Source organism: Coregonus lavaretus (genome assembly GCF_964263955.1).
Source record: "Coregonus lavaretus genome assembly, contig: HAP1_SCAFFOLD_1374, whole genome shotgun sequence".
Lineage (NCBI taxonomy): Eukaryota > Metazoa > Chordata > Actinopteri > Salmoniformes > Salmonidae > Coregonus > Coregonus lavaretus.
This window is the reverse complement of record NW_028161224.1, coordinates 39,167-59,666: the sequence shown is the minus strand read 5'-3', so window position 1 is coordinate 59,666 and position 20,500 is coordinate 39,167. Positions and strand designations below refer to the sequence as shown.

General features: G+C 41.9%; 1 protein-coding gene across 1 annotated transcript in view; it reads left to right on the top strand.

Moving 5' to 3' along the window:
* Positions 1–244: 244 nt before the first annotated feature.
* LOC311121000 (striatin-like) overlaps positions 245–20,500 on the top strand; it is a gene marked incomplete at its 3' end in the record, with an annotated part of 57,013 nt that continues 36,757 nt past the window's right edge. The window contains exon 1 of the mRNA XM_084195546.1: positions 245–620. Coding sequence (XP_084051672.1) covers positions 414–620 — 207 coding nt within the window. The remainder of the gene's footprint in view (positions 621–20,500) is intronic.

Sequence of the window (20,500 nt, the reverse complement as noted above, 5' to 3'; positions counted from 1 at the left end):
GTCAATATACGGTAGTAGTTACTACCCTTCCGATTGCGAGAGAGAGAGAGAGAGAGGGGCGAGAGAGAGGGGCGAGAGAGAGAGAGAGAGAGAGAGAGAGAGAGAGAGAGAGAGAGGGGCGAGAGAGAGAGAGAGAGAGAGAGAGAGAGAGAGAGAGAGAGAGAGAGAGAGAGAGAGACAGAGAGGGGCGAGAGAGAGAGAGAGAGAGAGAGAGAGAGAGAGAGAGAGAGAGAGGGGCGAGAGAGAGAGAGAGAGAGAGAGAGAGAGAGAGAGAGAGAGAGCTGTCAATATACGGTAGTAGTTACTACCCTTCCGATTGCACACCGTACATCTGACTTGGTGAACATCCTCACGAATCAGCGACACAAAAGTGGAGCTATCCCTCTGTCCGTGACCTGAACCGAGCCCAGGCCATGGACGAACAGGCAGGGCCCGGCGTTTTCTTCAACAACAACTCTATCTTAGCGGGCGGTGGGAAGGGACTGCTGCCGGAGGGGGACGCAGGGGAGGCGGCCAGGTCTCCGTACAGTATCCCGGGGATCCTACACTTCCTGCAACACGAATGGGCCCGCTTCGAAGTGGAGAAGGCACAATGGGAGGTGCAACGCGCCGAATTGCAGGTGAATAACTTTGATATTTGTAATCACTTTTGAACGATGTTTTGTGATGATGACGGCAGATTTGTACGATGGTCTTATCAGGCTAGCTACATAGCTATTCTTTGTATAAATGTGATTGTTTTAGTTAGCATTAGCTAGCGCGCATCGTCTCCTGGTTGGTTAGCACATGCTAAGTAGCAACCAGGTTAGCCATTATTTATTGACAAGCTAGTTAGGTAGTTTCGTCGTGAGGATAAGACGCTAGCTAACATAGTTGCATGCAGTTAGTTAACGGTAGTTAGTTCTGGATGAGGTGTAATTTGATTTGATTTTAATGTTTTGTCTCTAGTGCCTAACATTGGACGTTTATTTGTGTAGCAAGCTAACTAGCTAGTTAGCAACTGCCATGGCTAAGCTAGGACGCTTGTGAAATCCCCCAAGAGTGGCTAACCAGGTAGCGAACTAGTTAATGTTATAGGAATAATCTAGCAAACCAACTGGTTGCCTATTAAATCCGCTCCCTCTGCTGTTGTCTTGGAAAATACAGGCGTTGAAGCTGCTGAATCCTGTGATGGTATAACGTTAACGTATAGTTAGTACTACATTACACATTAGTGATGCCACCCCCCAATGAACACACACTCCACACCTTTATACATTGCCCATCTGAAGATGGCGGAACGATAGAACAATGTAGGGGACACAGACGTTTCCTGTGTAATTGATTTTCCTCCTTCCAGCCCTGACATATTTTCCTCCTTCCTACCCTGACATCTTTTACCCCTTCCAGCCCTGACATATTTTCCTCCTTCCTGTCCTGATATATTTTCCTCCTTCCTGTCCTGACATCTTTTCCTCCTTCCTGCCCTGACATCTTGAGTTCAGTTGTCACTGTTATGCTCTGAACAGGGCTCAGCTGGCACTTGGACGCACACACACACTGTTGTTTGCAGCAGGGGCCAGGAATGGCGAGTGGACACAGTTTGTGGGGCTGATGTGGATGTGCTCATCCTGTGAGTGTGAACACAATAGATTGGTTTCTGTCTTTTTACCACACTGATTCAGTCTATTATTTGACCAATTAAATCCCTAGCCACACTCTGCAGTTGCATGACTAGCCTAAGTGTACCTGTTTTGGACAGACTCCATCTTCATTCCACTCCACCACAGTGTCTTCTTCTGTGTAGTTACTATGTAATACATGATGTAGGCCCAGAATGAATAGTGAATGACAACATCTCCCCTGATTCGCTACTAACTGACTGATTTGAATTAAAACTTTCATACATATTTGCCCATGTAGCAAAATTTGAAGTTGTGTTTTTTACAATGGATAAAAGTAGAGACTCAGAGCTAGAAAATGGTATATCACCCACTGCAGTTGAGGAACAATGGGAAAGTAATTCTGCTTTGAAAGTTGATAAACTTGTAAACCCACTTTTGAGAAAATGGCCCCACCCAACCCTTTAAGGATTTACAGTGTAGTAAACAACCAAAGATTTCAAGACTAAATGTGGTGAAAGTAGTAGCAAAAGTAATAAGAAAAAGACACTGTATCTAGTCCTTGGCCTATATCTAATCTGACTTTGGTGCAGGTCAGGTTGTTCTTCACATTACCGTCTCTGGTAAACACACACTATATCAAATAAAAACGTGTATTTGTCACATGCACAGAAGGTGTAAATGGTACAATGAAATGGTTACTTGCATAGTGGAGTCTTTTTTTTGTTTTGTCATATAGCATTTAGCAAACTGGTTGGATGCATTTGCTGTTTGTTTAGGTTGTTTCAGATTATTTTGTGCCCATTAGAAATTAATGGTAAATAATGTATTGTCAATTTGCCATATGTGTCCCACCATCTCATTTCAGTCTTATGTTCCAAAATGTTAAATGGTGTTTTTTACGTTGGATAAAAGTACAGACTCAGAGCTTCTAAATGGCATATCATACACTGTAGTTGGAGGAAACATAGAGAAGTAATACACTGTAGTTGGAGGAAACATGGAGAAGTAATGGCATATCATACACTGTAGTTGGAGGAAACATGGAGAAGTAATGGCATATCATACACTGTAGTTGGAGGAAACATGGAGAAGTAATGGCATATCATACACTGTAGTTGGAGGAAACATGGAGAAGTAATGGCATATCATACACTGTAGTTGGAGGAAACACGGAGAAGTAATGGCATATCATACACTGTAGTTGGAGGAAACATAGAGAAGTAATGGCATATCATACACTGTAGTTGGAGGAAACACGGAGAAGTAATGGCATATCATACACTGTAGTTGGAGGAAACATGGAGAAGTAATGGCATATCATACACTGTAGTTGGAGGAAACATAGAGAAGTAATGGCATATCATACACTGTAGTTGGAGGAAACACGGAGAAGTAATGGCATATCATACACTGTAGTTGGAGGAAACATGGAGAAGTAATGGCATATCATACACTGTAGTTGGAGGAAACACGGAGAAGTAATGGCATATCATACACTGTAGTTGGAGGAAACACGGAGAAGTAATGGCATATCATACACTGTAGTTGGAGGAAACACGGAGAAGTAATGGCATATCATACACTGTAGTTGGAGGAAACATGGAGAAGTAATGGCATATCATACACTGTAGTTGGAGGAAACATGGAGAAGTAATGGCATATCATACACTGTAGTTGGAGGAAACATAGAGAAGTAATACACTGTAGTTGGAGGAAACATGGAGAAGTAATGGCATATCATACACTGTAGTTGGAGGAAACATAGAGACGTAATACACTGTAGTTGGAGGAAACATAGAGAAGTAATGGCATATCATACACTGTAGTTGGAGGAAACATGGAGAAGTAATGGCATATCATACACTGTAGTTGGAGGAAACATAGAGAAGTCATGGCATATCATACACTGTAGTTGGAGGAAACATGGAGAAGTAATGGCATATCATACACTGTAGTTGGAGGAAACATGGAGAAGTAATGGCATATCATACACTGTAGTTGGAGGAAACATAGAGAAGTAATGGCATATCATACACTGTAGTTGGAGGAAACATGGAGAAGTAATGGCATATCATACACTGTAGTTGGAGGAAACATAGAGAAGTAATGGCATATCATACACTGTAGTTGGAGGAAACATGGAGAAGTAATGGCATATCATACACTGTAGTTGGAGGAAACATGGAGAAGTAATAGCATATCATACACTGTAGTTGGAGGAAACATGGAGAAGTAATGGCATATCATACACTGTAGTTGGAGGAAACATGGAGAAGTAATGGCATATCATACACTGTAGTTGGAGGAAACATGGAGAAGTAATACACTGTAGTTGGAGGAAACATAGAGAAGTAATTGCATATCATACACTGTAGTTGGAGGAAACACTGAGAAGTAATGGCATATCATACACTGTAGTTGGAGGAAACATAGAGAAGTAATACACTGTAGTTGGAGGAAACATGGAGAAGTAATGGCATATCATACACTGTAGTTGGAGGAAACATAGAGAAGTAATGGCATATCATACACTGTAGTTGGAGGAAACATAGAGAAGTAATGGCATATCATACACTGTAGTTGGAGGAAACATGGAGAAGTAATGGCATATCATACACTGTAGTTGGAGGAAACATAGAGAAGTAATGGCATATCATACACTGTAGTTGGAGGAAACATGGAGAAGTAATGGCATATCATACACTGTAGTTGGAGGAAACATGGAGAAGTAATGGCATATCATACACTGTAGTTGGAGGAAACATAGAGAAGTAATACACTGTAGTTGGAGGAAACATGGAGAAGTAATGGCATATCATACACTGTAGTTGGAGGAAACATAGAGAAGTCATGGCATATCATACACTGTAGTTGGAGGAAACATGGAGAAGTAATGGCATATCATACACTGTAGTTGGAGGAAACATAGAGAAGTAATGGCATATCATACACTGTAGTTGGAGGAAACATGGAGAAGTAATGGCATATCATACACTGTAGTTGGAGGAAACATGGGGAAGTAATGGCATATCATACACTGTAGTTGGAGGAAACATGGAGAAGTAATGGCATATCATACACTGTAGTTGGAGGAAACACGGAGAAGTAATGGCATATCATACACTGTAGTTGGAGGAAACACGGAGAAGTAATGGCATATCATACACTGTAGTTGGAGGAAACATGGAGAAGTAATGGCTTATCATACACTGTAGTTGGAGGAAACATGGAGAAGTAATGGCATATCATACACTGTAGTTGGAGGAAACACGGAGAAGTAATGGCATATCATACACTGTAGTTGGAGGAAACACGGAGAACATAGAGAAGTAATGGCATATCATACACTGTAGTTGGAGGAAACATGGAGAAGTAATGGCATATCATACACTGTAGTTGGAGGAAACAACATAGAGAAGTAATGGCATATCATACACTGTAGTTGGAGGAAACATAGAGAAGTAATGGCATATCATACACTGTAGTTGGAGGAAACATGGGGAAGTAATGGCATATCATACACTGTAGTTGGAGGAAACATGGAGAAGTAATGGCATATCATACACTGTAGTTGGAGGAAACATAGCGAAGTAATGGCATATCATACACTGTAGTTGGAGGAAACATGGAGATGTAATGGCATATCATACACTGTAGTTGGAGGAAACACGGAGAAGTAATGGCATATCATACACTGTAGTTGGAGGAAACATGGAGAAGTAATGGCATATCATACACTGTAGTTGGAGGAAACATGGAGAAGTAATGGCATATCATACACTGTAGTTGGAGGAAACACGGAGAAGTAATGGCATATCATACACTGTAGTTGGAGGAAACATGGAGATGTAATGGCATATCATACACTGTAGTTGGAGGAAACACGGAGAAGTAATGGCATATCATACACTGTAGTTGGAGGAAACATGGAGAAGTAATGGCATATCATACACTGTAGTTGGAGGAAACATGGAGAAGTAATGGCATATCATACACTGTAGTTGGAGGAAACACGGAGAAGTAATGGCATATCATACACTGTAGTTGGAGGAAACATGGAGAAGTAATGGCATATCATACACTGTAGTTGGAGGAAACATGGAGAAGTAATGGCATATCATACACTAGTTGGAGGAAACATGGAGAAGTAATGGCATATCATACACTGTAGTTGGAGGAAACACGGAGAAGTAATGGCATATCATACACTGTAGTTGGAGGAAACATGGAGAAGTAATGGCATATCATACACTGTAGTTGGAGGAAACATAGAGAAGTAATGGCATATCATACACTGTAGTTGGAGGAAACACGGAGAAGTAATGGCATATCATACACTGTAGTTGGAGGAAACATGGAGAAGTAATGGCATATCATACACTGTAGTTGGAGGAAACACGGAGAAGTAATGGCATATCATACACTGTAGTTGGAGGAAACATGGAGAAGTAATGGCATATCATACACTGTAGTTGGAGGAAACACGGAGAAGTAATGGCATATCATACACTGTAGTTGGAGGAAACATGGAGAAGTAATGGCATATCATACACTGTAGTTGGAGGAAACACGGAGAAGTAATGGCATATCATACACTGTAGTTGGAGGAAACATGGAGAAGTAATGGCATATCATACACTGTAGTTGGAGGAAACATGGAGAAGTAATGGCATATCATACACTGTAGTTGGAGGAAACATAGAGAAGTAATACACTGTAGTTGGAGGAAACATGGAGAAGTAATGGCATATCATACACTGTAGTTGGAGGAAACATAGAGACGTAATACACTGTAGTTGGAGGAAACATAGAGAAGTAATGGCATATCATACACTGTAGTTGGAGGAAACACTGAGAAGTAATGGCATATCATACACTGTAGTTGGAGGAAACATGGAGAAGTAATGGCATATCATACACTGTAGTTGGAGGAAACACAGAGAAGTAATGGCATATCATACACTGTAGTTGGAGGAAACATGGAGAAGTAATGGCATATCATACACTGTAGTTGGAGGAAACATGGAGAAGTAATGGCATATCATACACTGTAGTTGGAGGAAACATGGAGAAGTAATGGCATATCATACACTGTAGTTGGAGGAAACATGGAGAAGTAATGGCATATCATACACTGTAGTTGGAGGAAACATGGAGAAGTAATGGCATATCATACACTGTAGTTGGAGGAAACATGGAGAAGTAATGGCATATCATACACTGTAGTTGGAGGAAACATGGAGAAGTAATGGCATATCATACACTGTAGTTGGAGGAAACATGGAGAAGTAATGGCATATCATACACTGTAGTTGGAGGAAACATGGAGAAGTAATGGCATATCATACACTGTAGTTGGAGGAAACATAGAGAAGTAATACACTGTAGTTGGAGGAAACATGGAGAAGTAATGGCATATCATACACTGTAGTTGGAGGAAACATAGAGAAGTAATGGCATATCATACACTGTAGTTGGAGGAAACATGGAGAAGTAATGGCATATCATACACTGTAGTTGGAGGAAACATGGAGAAGTAATGGCATATCATACACTGTAGTTGGAGGAAACATGGAGAAGTAATGGCATATCATACACTGTAGTTGGAGGAAACATGGAGAAGTAATGGCATATCATACACTGTAGTTGGAGGAAACATAGAGAAGTAATACACTGTAGTTGGAGGAAACATGGAGAAGTAATGGCATATCATACACTGTAGTTGGAGGAAACATGGAGAAGTAATGGCATATCATACACTGTAGTTGGAGGAAACATGGAGAAGTAATGGCATATCATACACTGTAGTTGGAGGAAACATGGAGAAGTAATGGCATATCATACACTGTAGTTGGAGGAAACATAGAGAAGTAATGGCATATCATACACTGTAGTTGGAGGAAACATGGAGAAGTAATGGCATATCATACACTGTAGTTGGAGGAAACATAGAGAAGTAATGGCATATCATACACTGTAGTTGGAGGAAACATGGAGAAGTAATGGCATATCATACACTGTAGTTGGAGGAAACATGGAGAAGTAATAGCATATCATACACTGTAGTTGGAGGAAACATGGAGAAGTAATGGCATATCATACACTGTAGTTGGAGGAAACATGGAGAAGTAATGGCATATCATACACTGTAGTTGGAGGAAACATGGAGAAGTAATGGCATATCATACACTGTAGTTGGAGGAAACACGGAGAAGTAATGGCATATCATAAACTGTAGTTGGAGGAAACATGGAGAAGTAATGGCATATCATACACTGTAGTTGGAGGAAACATAGAGAAGTAATGGCATATCATACACTGTAGTTGGAGGAAACATGGAGAAGTAATGGCATATCATACACTGTAGTTGGAGGAAACATGGAGAAGTAATGGCATATCATACACTGTAGTTGGAGGAAACACGGAGAAGTAATGGCATATCATACACTGTAGTTGGAGGAAACATGGAGAAGTAATGGCATATCATACACTGTAGTTGGAGGAAACATGGAGAAGTAATGGCATATCATACACTGTAGTTGGAGGAAACATGGAGAAGTAATGGCATATCATACACTGTAGTTGGAGGAAACATAGAGAAGTAATGGCATATCATACACTGTAGTTGGAGGAAACATGGAGAAGTAATGGCATATCATACACTGTAGTTGGAGGAAACATGGAGAAGTAATGGCATATCATACACTGTAGTTGGAGGAAACATAGAGAAGTAATACACTGTAGTTGGAGGAAACATGGAGAAGTAATGGCATATCATACACTGTAGTTGGAGGAAACATAGAGACGTAATACACTGTAGTTGGAGGAAACATAGAGAAGTAATTGCATATCATACACTGTAGTTGGAGGAAACACTGAGAAGTAATGGCATATCATACACTGTAGTTGGAGGAAACATAGAGAAGTAATGGCATATCATACACTGTAGTTGGAGGAAACATGGAGAAGTAATGGCATATCATACACTGTAGTTGGAGGAAACATGGAGAAGTAATGGCATATCATACACTGTAGTTGGAGGAAACATAGAGAAGTAATACACTGTAGTTGGAGGAAACATGGAGAAGTAATGGCATATCATACACTGTAGTTGGAGGAAACATAGAGACGTAATACACTGTAGTTGGAGGAAACATAGAGAAGTAATTGCATATCATACACTGTAGTTGGAGGAAACACTGAGAAGTAATGGCATATCATACACTGTAGTTGGAGGAAACATAGAGAAGTAATACACTGTAGTTGGAGGAAACATGGAGAAGTAATGGCATATCATACACTGTAGTTGGAGGAAACATAGAGAAGTAATGGCATATCATACACTGTAGTTGGAGGAAACATAGAGAAGTAATGGCATATCATACACTGTAGTTGGAGGAAACATGGAGAAGTAATGGCATATCATACACTGTAGTTGGAGGAAACATAGAGAAGTAATGGCATATCATACACTGTAGTTGGAGGAAACATGGAGAAGTAATGGCATATCATACACTGTAGTTGGAGGAAACATGGAGAAGTAATGGCATATCATACACTGTAGTTGGAGGAAACATAGAGAAGTAATACACTGTAGTTGGAGGAAACATGGAGAAGTAATGGCATATCATACACTGTAGTTGGAGGAAACATAGAGAAGTCATGGCATATCATACACTGTAGTTGGAGGAAACATGGAGAAGTAATGGCATATCATACACTGTAGTTGGAGGAAACATAGAGAAGTAATGGCATATCATACACTGTAGTTGGAGGAAACATGGAGAAGTAATGGCATATCATACACTGTAGTTGGAGGAAACATGGGGAAGTAATGGCATATCATACACTGTAGTTGGAGGAAACATGGAGAAGTAATGGCATATCATACACTGTAGTTGGAGGAAACACGGAGAAGTAATGGCATATCATACACTGTAGTTGGAGGAAACACGGAGAAGTAATGGCATATCATACACTGTAGTTGGAGGAAACATGGAGAAGTAATGGCTTATCATACACTGTAGTTGGAGGAAACATGGAGAAGTAATGGCATATCATACACTGTAGTTGGAGGAAACACGGAGAAGTAATGGCATATCATACACTGTAGTTGGAGGAAACACGGAGAACATAGAGAAGTAATGGCATATCATACACTGTAGTTGGAGGAAACATGGAGAAGTAATGGCATATCATACACTGTAGTTGGAGGAAACAACATAGAGAAGTAATGGCATATCATACACTGTAGTTGGAGGAAACATAGAGAAGTAATGGCATATCATACACTGTAGTTGGAGGAAACATGGGGAAGTAATGGCATATCATACACTGTAGTTGGAGGAAACATGGAGAAGTAATGGCATATCATACACTGTAGTTGGAGGAAACATAGCGAAGTAATGGCATATCATACACTGTAGTTGGAGGAAACATGGAGATGTAATGGCATATCATACACTGTAGTTGGAGGAAACACGGAGAAGTAATGGCATATCATACACTGTAGTTGGAGGAAACATGGAGAAGTAATGGCATATCATACACTGTAGTTGGAGGAAACACGGAGAAGTAATGGCATATCATACACTGTAGTTGGAGGAAACATGGAGATGTAATGGCATATCATACACTGTAGTTGGAGGAAACACGGAGAAGTAATGGCATATCATACACTGTAGTTGGAGGAAACATGGAGAAGTAATGGCATATCATACACTGTAGTTGGAGGAAACATGGAGAAGTAATGGCATATCATACACTGTAGTTGGAGGAAACACGGAGAAGTAATGGCATATCATACACTGTAGTTGGAGGAAACATGGAGAAGTAATGGCATATCATACACTGTAGTTGGAGGAAACATGGAGAAGTAATGGCATATCATACACTGTAGTTGGAGGAAACATGGAGAAGTAATGGCATATCATACACTGTAGTTGGAGGAAACACGGAGAAGTAATGGCATATCATACACTGTAGTTGGAGGAAACATGGAGAAGTAATGGCATATCATACACTGTAGTTGGAGGAAACATGGAGAAGTAATGGCATATCATACACTGTAGTTGGAGGAAACATAGAGAAGTAATGGCATATCATACACTGTAGTTGGAGGAAACATGGAGAAGTAATGGCATATCATACACTGTAGTTGGAGGAAACATAGAGAAGTAATGGCATATCATACACTGTAGTTGGAGGAAACATGGAGAAGTAATGGCATATCATACACTGTAGTTGGAGGAAACACGGAGAAGTAATGGCATATCATACACTGTAGTTGGAGGAAACATGGAGAAGTAATGGCATATCATACACTGTAGTTGGAGGAAACATGGAGAAGTAATGGCATATCATACACTGTAGTTGGAGGAAACATAGAGAAGTAATGGCATATCATACACTGTAGTTGGAGGAAACATGGAGAAGTAATGGCATATCATACACTGTAGTTGGAGGAAACATGGAGAAGTAATGGCATATCATACACTGTAGTTGGAGGAAACACGGAGAAGTAATGGCATATCATACACTGTAGTTGGAGGAAACATGGAGAAGTAATGGCATATCATACACTGTAGTTGGAGGAAACATGGAGAAGTAATGGCATATCATACACTGTAGTTGGAGGAAACACGGAGAAGTAATGGCATATCATACACTGTAGTTGGAGGAAACATGGAGAAGTAATGGCATATCATACACTGTAGTTGGAGGAAACATGGAGAAGTAATGGCATATCATACACTGTAGTTGGAGGAAACATGGAGAAGTAATGGCATATCATACACTGTAGTTGGAGGAAACATGGAGAAGTAACACTGCTTTAAAAGGTGATAAATGTATAATCCCATTTAGGACAAAAAGACATTCAAACATTTTGCCGTGGTTTTCACACGTGCTCAACATTAACCACTGGGAAACATATATTTAGAAAAGGACTACTTTCACCAAATTACCTAAATGGATTCTCTGAACATCATCTCACCAAGTTCCCCCATTAGGCAAACCATTTACAGTATTAAAGATAAAAGATAACCTTTCACATTGAACAGCTACAGAGCTGCTCTTTGTTTATGCCCATTTAGCATCGTTCACACCCTCTAAAGCCTTAGACCCACCCGGTTCATCAGAGGAAAAATACGAGGTGAAATCATGACGTCAGTGATCTTTAGGTCGGAAAGCCGGAGCTCTAGAAAGAGGCCCACGTTCCAGAGTTGGAATTCCGAGTCGGATGACCGTTCAAAATGATTTTTCCCAGTCGAAGCTAATTTCTTTTCCCGAGTTCCCAGTTGTCTAGAAGGCACTGAAGTGGGAAGTTGGAGATGTCCCAGTTCCGAGTTCCTAGTTATTTTGAACGCGGCATTAATGCTAAGACGGAGACGGCAGGGTATTCCTTTTGACTCAGTAACCAAAACTCCACCGTAGTGACCCGTGAATGCATTCGGTCACATGACCGCTCAATCAGCTGTTCGATTTCACTTACCGGCATGTCAACTGCGCCAGGATCACAGTCAAACGTATTGGGAAGTAGGTCCCAAAGTGCTCTTCCAAGCGTTGGAGGTGAGCAGTCATCACTCATGTGGGACACTTACTGATGCTGATGGAAGGGGGCATGGTTCGCTTTTGAAAGACTCAAATAAGAATGATTCTCTCTGAATCCACTGATTCGGTCACTCATCTGTAAAATGTTTTTGTATTTCCCCTGCATGCTTGCATTCCGTTTGTTCAGTTTCCCAAATATGTCTGTTACATTTTCTCTTCATTACACAGAAGGTCAACCAAGTCTGTTTTTTTACGTCCATTGGGAATGACAACAGTTCCTCTCTCAATGCAATAACAAATCTTTCCAACACTCCCCCTCTAACCACAGTGTTATCTGACAAAGGAATTGATGTGAGATTTTGTCCCTCTGCCTCCCCACACATTGTTTTCATTATATCAATTGCGGCCGGTAATATCAAGGTCTCTGCAATAGTGTTGTTTCATCACGTATCGGACCTAGCCGTTCACCGTGGGAATGATTTAAAGTGCAACGGTCAAGTGCGGCCTTTTCCCATAATCTAAGGGCGCTCTCTGGTTGAATTTTATCTTTTAGATTAAATGTTTTTTAATTTAGATGAAGGTTAACCACATTACAATGATTTTGAGATACAAAGATGAGATAAAATATACATTCGGAAAGTATTCAGACCTCTTGACTTTTTCTGCATTTTTGTTACAATACAGCCTTATTCTAAAATTGATTAAATTAAATTTTCCTCATCAATCTACACAACATACCCCAAAATGACACAGCGAAAGCAGGTTTTTAGAATATTTAGCAAATGTATTAAAATGATAAAACAGAAAGACCTTATTTACATAAGTATTCAGACCCTTTACCCTTTCCAGTCCCAACTCACTCTCAATCCCTCCCCCCTAGCCTTAACCCTCCATTCAGTGCTCATCTGTAACATACTTTTTATTTTGTAAATTTTTTTTTTGTCATTTAGCAGATGCTCTTATCCAGAGCGACTTACAGTTAGTGCATACATTATTTTATCGAACCCACAACCCTGGCGTTGCAAACGCCATGCTCTACCAACTGAGCTACATCCCCTGCCGGCCATTCCCTCCCCTACCCTGGACGACGCTGGGCCAATTGTGCGCCGCCCCATGGGTCTCCCGGTCGCGGCCGGCTACGACAGAGCCTGCATTCGAAACCAGGATCTCTAGTGGCACAGCTAGCGCTGCGATGCAGTGCCTTAGACCACTGCGCCACTCGGGAGTAAGGGGCTAATTTAGTGTAAGCTCCACCACTACTATACTTACCTAGTCAAACTATTTTGATATAAAGATGTACGTTGATAGATTAGGGGGTAGTACCGTTTCCTCTTACTAACACGGAAAGTGGTTGTTAAACATTCTCTCATTGTCAGAACAATAGTAGAGCAAGAATCTAATGATAATCTGGATTGGGTAACATCATTACGGAGTCATCCACACTCTCCACACACTCTATCCGTGACCGCTTAGCTGGTGGAGGTTTTGGATGATCCGTCTTTCAATACAAAGTGATCTACTGGCCAACTGCCACATCTTTGGTGGACTTGGTTGCCTGGGAAGAGCAGATTTTGAAATGACTACAGTCGTGGTCAAAAGTTGTTTGAGAATGACACAAGTATTGGTCTTCACAAAGTTTGCCGCTTCAGTGTTTTTTTTGATATTTTTGTCAGATGTTACTATGGTATACTGAATTATAATTACAAGCATTCCATAAGTGTCAAAGGGTTTTATTGACAATTACATTACGTTTATGCAAAGAGTCAATATTTGCAGTGTTGACCCTTCTTTTTCAAGACCTCTGCAATCCGCCCTGGCATGCTGTCAATAGGCTCTATGCACGCATCACTTCCGCATTGGCGTAAGGATGCTTGGGCGTTTCCGGTTACCGGGAAAAAACATTAAGACAGCGACAGTAGACCGTTATGATGGCAGAGATGAAGTTTACAAGGTGTTTGCTGGAGTTGCCTAAAGTATCTGTTAATGATATACGGAGGAGGGTCGTCCGGACATCCAGTACGACGCCACGTAGCAAACTGGATAAAGGCTTCACATTTTACGTTTCTTCTTTTCTTTGCAACTTTGAAGGTAATATGCTAATGCTAGCTAGCCTGGGCTAGAAGCCTTGCTTTGGTGTTTTAAGTCATGACTCCGTCCTGCTTCAGGTTAATCATGCTTTAAATAAAGTTTAATAATGTGTATGTACCTCTCACTTCATGTGTTTGTACTTTTATGAAAGGATCAGGTAAAAACATGGCTCCAAATGAGATCTCTGTGAGAGCCCACTGCTACCGCTCAATGAAGAACCTAAAGCCACCACACCAGCTGAGAGCAGGACTGGATTAAGGGACACGTTCAAAGTTCTGTTGAACTTGTTCAAGGTTCCGTTCAACACGTTTTTACTCGTTTAATGTTACCACAGCTTTGATTGCCGTCGCTAAGAGAACACTTTAGTGGTGGGGAGACAGTATAGCCAAGTGGTGGGGAGACAGTATAGCCAAGTGGTGGGAGACAGTATAGCCAAGTGGTGGGAGACAGTATAGCCAAGTGGTGGGAGACAGTATAGCCAAGTGGTGGGAGACAGTATAGCCAAGTGGTGGGAGACAGTATAGCCAAGTGGTGGGAGACAGTATAGCCAAGTGGTGGGAGACAGTATAGCCAAGTGGTGGGAGACAGTATAGCCAAGTGGTGGGGAGACAGTATAGCCAAGTGGTGGGAGACAGTATAGCCAAGTGGTGGGAGACAGTATAGCCAAGTGGTGGGGAGACAGTATAGCCAAGTGGTGGGGAGACAGTATAGCCAAGTGGTGGGAGACAGTATAGCCAAGTGGTGGGAGACAGTATAGCCAAGTGGTGGGGAGACAGTATAGCCAAGTGGTGGGGAGACAGTATAGCCAAGTGGTGGGAGACAGTATAGCCAAGTGGTGGGAGACAGTATAGCCAAGTGGTGGGAGACAGTATAGCCAAGTGGTGGGAGACAGTATAGCCAAGTGGTGGGAGACAGTATAGCCAAGTGGTGGGGAGACAGTATAGCCAAGTGGTGGGGAGACAGTATAGCCAAGTGGTGGGGAGACAGTATAGCCAAGTGGTGGGGAGACAGTATAGCCAAGTGGTGGGGAGACAGTATAGCCAAGTGGTGGGGAGACAGTATAGCCAAGTGGTGGGAGACAGTATAGCCAAGTGGTGGGAGACAGTATAGCCAAGTGGTGGGAGACAGTATAGCCAAGTGGTGGGAGACAGTATAGCCAAGTGGTGGGGAGACAGTATAGCCAAGTGGTGGGAGACAGTATAGCCAAGTGGTGGGGAGACAGTATAGCCAAGTGGTGGGGAGACAGTATAGCCAAGTGGTGGGAGACAGTATAGCCAAGTGGTGGGAGACAGTATAGCCAAGTGGTGGGAGACAGTATAGCCAAGTGGTGGGAGACAGTATAGCCAAGTGGTGGGAGACAGTATAGCCAAGTGGTGGGAGACAGTATAGCCAAGTGGTGGGAGACAGTATAGCCAAGTGGTGGGAGACAGTATAGCCAAGTGGTGGGGAGACAGTATAGCCAAGTGGTGGGGAGACAGTATAGCCAAGTGGTGGGAGACAGTATAGCCAAGTGGTGGGAGACAGTATAGCCAAGTGGTGGGGAGACAGTATAGCCAAGTGGTGGGGAGACAGTATAGCCAAGTGGTGGGAGACAGTATAGCCAAGTGGTGGGGAGACAGTATAGCCAAGTGGTGGGAGACAGTATAGCCAAGTGGTGGGGAGACAGTATAGCCAAGTGGTGGGGAGACAGTATAGCCAAGTGGTGGGAGACAGTATAGCCAAGTGGTGGGGAGACAGTATAGCCAAGTGGTGGGGAGACAGTATAGCCAAGTGGTGGGGAGACAGTATAGCCAAGTGGTGGGGAGACAGTATAGCCAAGTGGTGGGAGACAGTATAGCCAAGTGGTGGGAGACAGTATAGCCAAGTGGTGGGGAGACAGTATAGCCAAGTGGTGGGGAGACAGTATAGCCAAGTGGTGGGAGACAGTATAGCCAAGTGGTGGGAGACAGTATAGCCAAGTGGTGGGGAGACAGTATAGCCAAGTGGTGGGGAGACAGTATAGCCAAGTGGTGGGGAGACAGTATAGCCAAGTGGTGGGGAGACAGTATAGCCAAGTGGTGGGGAGACAGTATAGCCAAGTGGTGGGAGACAGTATAGCCAAGTGGTGGGAGACAGTATAGCCAAGTGGTGGGAGACAGTATAGCCAAGTGGTGGGAGACAGTATAGCCAAGTGGTGGGAGACAGTATAGCCAAGTGGTGGGAGACAGTATAGCCAAGTGGTGGGAGACAGTATAGCCAAGTGGTGGGAGACAGTATAGCCAAGTGGTGGGAGACAGTATAGCCAAGTGGTGGGAGACAGTATAGCCAAGTAGTGGGGAGACAGTATAGCCAAGTGGTGGGAGACAGTATAGCCAAGTGGTGGGAGACAGTATAGCCAAGTGGTGGGAGACAGTATAGCCAAGTGGTGCAAGACAGTAGGAAAGTGATGCACAAAGCACAAAAGTGTATATATATATATATATATATATATATATATATATATATATATATATATATATATATATATATATATATATATATATATATATATATATATATATATATATATATATATATTAAACACATTGGACATTTTAATTTACCTTGTGAAAAACCTTGTGTCATCATCAGATCCAGCAAACCACTCCAAGCAGAACTTGCTGCTGATAGTTATCTCCTCAATTTGATTTCGGAGCCTTGCTATCTCTACACTAAGTTCTTCATCGTGGTCAAGGGACATATCCAGCGCAGCAGGTTCAGTACTGTTGCAGTAGTCATGGTCAGGAGGACAGTCCAATTCCACAGACGGATCATTCATGGTTTCTGTGTTGGGACGCTCGGTCCTTTCCCAAACTCCGGGCCGCGGGGCTGGAAGACTGAAATTGTTCCATTGAAACAGCTCCCTTCTTCAGAAGTCTGCGCCCAGCTGGAGTCGGAGGCTCTATCACATCTTCACTTAGAAAGTGTCGGCTGCAGACTCGTGTGTTTGTTGTAAGAAAGTTGACTCGTCGAATGTTAATCACCCGCCGTTTATGTAATTCACTGTCTTTGGGAAAAGTAAAAGAAGAATTGCATCTGACAGACACTGGACATTGCGGCACACAGCAGTGACGGCTGGAAGAGCTGTCATCCCGTTTCTGAAAGGACCCTTTCGTACGTTTACACGTCATCGTGTTATAAGTCAAGACGAAGTATTACAAGTAAAAACATTAACATAAACATTTAAGATCAACAACAACAACGAAAATTAACCGTTTCGGATGTTTTTGACGAAAAGCATTCAATGCTAGCATACGGTAGCACAGCATTCTACGATAACCGGGTGGTTTACATCCATCCTGAGATTTAACCGGAAATACGTCATGCTCGCCTGTGCATATCGCCTATTAACTTCTGGGCCACATCCTGACTGATGGCAGCCCATTCTTGCATAATCAATGCTTGGAGTTTGTCAGACTTTGTGGGTTTTTGTTTGTCCACCCGCCTCTTGAGGATCGACCACAAGTTCTCAATGGGATTAAGGTCTGGGGAGTTTCCTGGCCATGGAACCAACATTTCGATGTTTTGTTCCCCGAGCCACTTAGTTATCACTTTTGCCTTATGGCAAGGTGCTCCATCATGCTGGAAAAGGCATTGTTTGTCACCAAACTGTTCTTGGATGGTTGGGAGAAGTTGCTCTCGGAGGATGTGTTGGTACCATTCTTTATTCATGGATGTGTTCTTAGGCAAAATTGTGAGTGAGCCCACTCCCTTGGCTGAGAAGCAACCCCACACATGAACGGTCTCAGGATGCTTTACTGTTGGCATGACACAGGACTGATGGTAGCTCTCACCTGGTCTTCTCCGGACAATCTTTTTACCGGATGCCCCAAACAATCGGAAAGGGGATTCATCAGAGAAAATGACTTTACCCCAGTACTTAGCAGTCCAATCCCAGTACCTTATGCAGAATATCAGTCTGTCCCTGATGTTTTTCCTGGAGAGAAGTGGCTTCCTCGCTGCCATTCTTGACACCAAGCCATCCTCTAAACGTCTTCGCCTCACTGTGCGTGCAGATGCACTCACACCTGCCTGCTGCCATTCCTGAGCAAGCTCTGCACTGGTGGTGCCCTGATCCCGTGCCTGAATCAATCTTAGGAGACGGTCCTGGCGCTTGCTGGACTTTCTTGTGCGCCCTGACGCCTTCTTCACAATAATTGAACCTCTCTCCCTGAAGTTCTTGATGATCTGAAAAATTGTTGATTTAGGTGCAATCTTACTAGCAGCAATATCCTTGCCTGTGAAGCCCTTTTTGTGCAAAGCAATGATGACGGCACGTGTTTCCTTGCAGGTAACCATGGTTAACAGAGGAAGAACAATGATTTCAAGCACCACCCTCCTTTTAAAGCTTCCAGTCTGTTATTCTAACTCAATCAGCATGACAGAGTGATCTCCAGCCTTGTCAACACTCTCACCTGTGTTAATGAGAAAATCACTGAGATGATGTCAGCTGGTCCTTTTGTGGCAGGGCTGAAATGCAGTGGAAATGTTTTTTGGGGGATTAAGTTCATTTTCATGGCAAAGAGGGACTTTGCAATTAATTACAATTCATCTGATCACGCTTCATAACATTCTGGAGTATATGCAAATTGCCATCATAAAAACTGAGGCAGCAGACTTTGTGAAAATTAATATTTGTGTCTCAAAACTTTTGACCACGACTGTATGTCCATTAAATGAAATCCAAATAAAAAACTAATTTAAATGGCAACAAAATAGGAAAAACGCAAAGGGGGATAAATACTTTTGCAAGGCACTGTGTATATATATGGGGGATTGGAAATGATGCAGACAATTACATTTATAGAAGCCACAATCTATTTGCTATATTAAAGCTGATCCACCCCCTAAAAAATAAAAAGTCACCCCCGTCTGTTTTGCCCCATAGTTGCACACCGGCCGGTTTTGTTGCTAAACAACCAACCTGTCTATAATCTTACTCATGACTCGGACCAACCACTATAAAATAGAACGTTAACATCATCATAGCATCGTAGCTACATCATGCAGCATCCACCGTACATCTAGCCTAACATTTACACACCATTTCCCTTCCAAATCATAAAAATACCACATGTATCTATCATCATACAGCTAATGGCATTTGCTAGCCCTCTGATTTCAAAAGAGAAGGTGCTTTACAATCGGATTTGGATCTGTTATGCACCAAAATGAATGCATAAAAATCTGATCGTAAAAGTCTTCTCTTTAGTCAGATATTTGGCTAGCTAATTTAGCCAGCTAATGTTAGATCAGTGAAAGCAAGGATATGGATGTTCATGTCGGAACTAACGTTAGCACAACATTGACAAATTAATTAACGTTGGTTAGCTAAATAATCTCTGCTATTCTATGTTAGCTAGTTACTTACCGGTACATGGTGCTTGCTGCTGGGACTGTCAGTGGCAACTCAAGTGTTGGAACTGCAGTGCAAGAAACTTGGCACACCCCATTTTCTTTTTGCAGCAGGTTCTCGAAGCACTCATCTGCAAAATCTTCTCTGCAAATGGCACTCTTTGTGGTCAACTTGGGTGCATCCTGAGCTTGGGAAACAAATGTAACCCACTTCTCCCTTAAATCTTCCTTCATGGGGAAGTTAAACAACTGCTGTAAATTGCTTTTACACACTGTAATGAGACATTTTTGCTTACTGGTAACTAGTTAGCTATCTGCCCTGTTGCTTGCTGAATCCAAAGATAATACTGCAGGGCCTGACAGGTTATGCAAATTAGAACGGGGAGTGAAGTATATACAAAGCATATCATTGGACGTATTAAAATGAGTCGCTGACGTCACCTCACCTGAGGCAAAGCAAAACCGAGTGATTCAGATCAATTTATATGATTGGATTTATACAGCTCAACAGACATGGCAATAATATTGATTTTTCAGACTTTGATGATAGTAATTACATCTGCCTTAGTTCAAATGTTAATTAAATTCAATATAAATGCAGTTTTCACTGCGCATTCCTTTAAAGGGGCAGCATCCTACTTGTTTTTAAATCTCAAAATGACAGATTTTAAAAACAAAAATGAATGCAATTAATACAATGCAATTCTAAATAATAGGATAATGATTTGCATTGGTAAATTACACAGCTTTTCAATACATAATAACCAAATGTAGCCTATTAATAGCTGAATGTAAGTAAGCATTTCACTGTTAGTCATTTCACCTGTTGTTTACGAAGAATTTGACAAATACATTTGAATTGATATAGAGAGAAAGCATGCCAA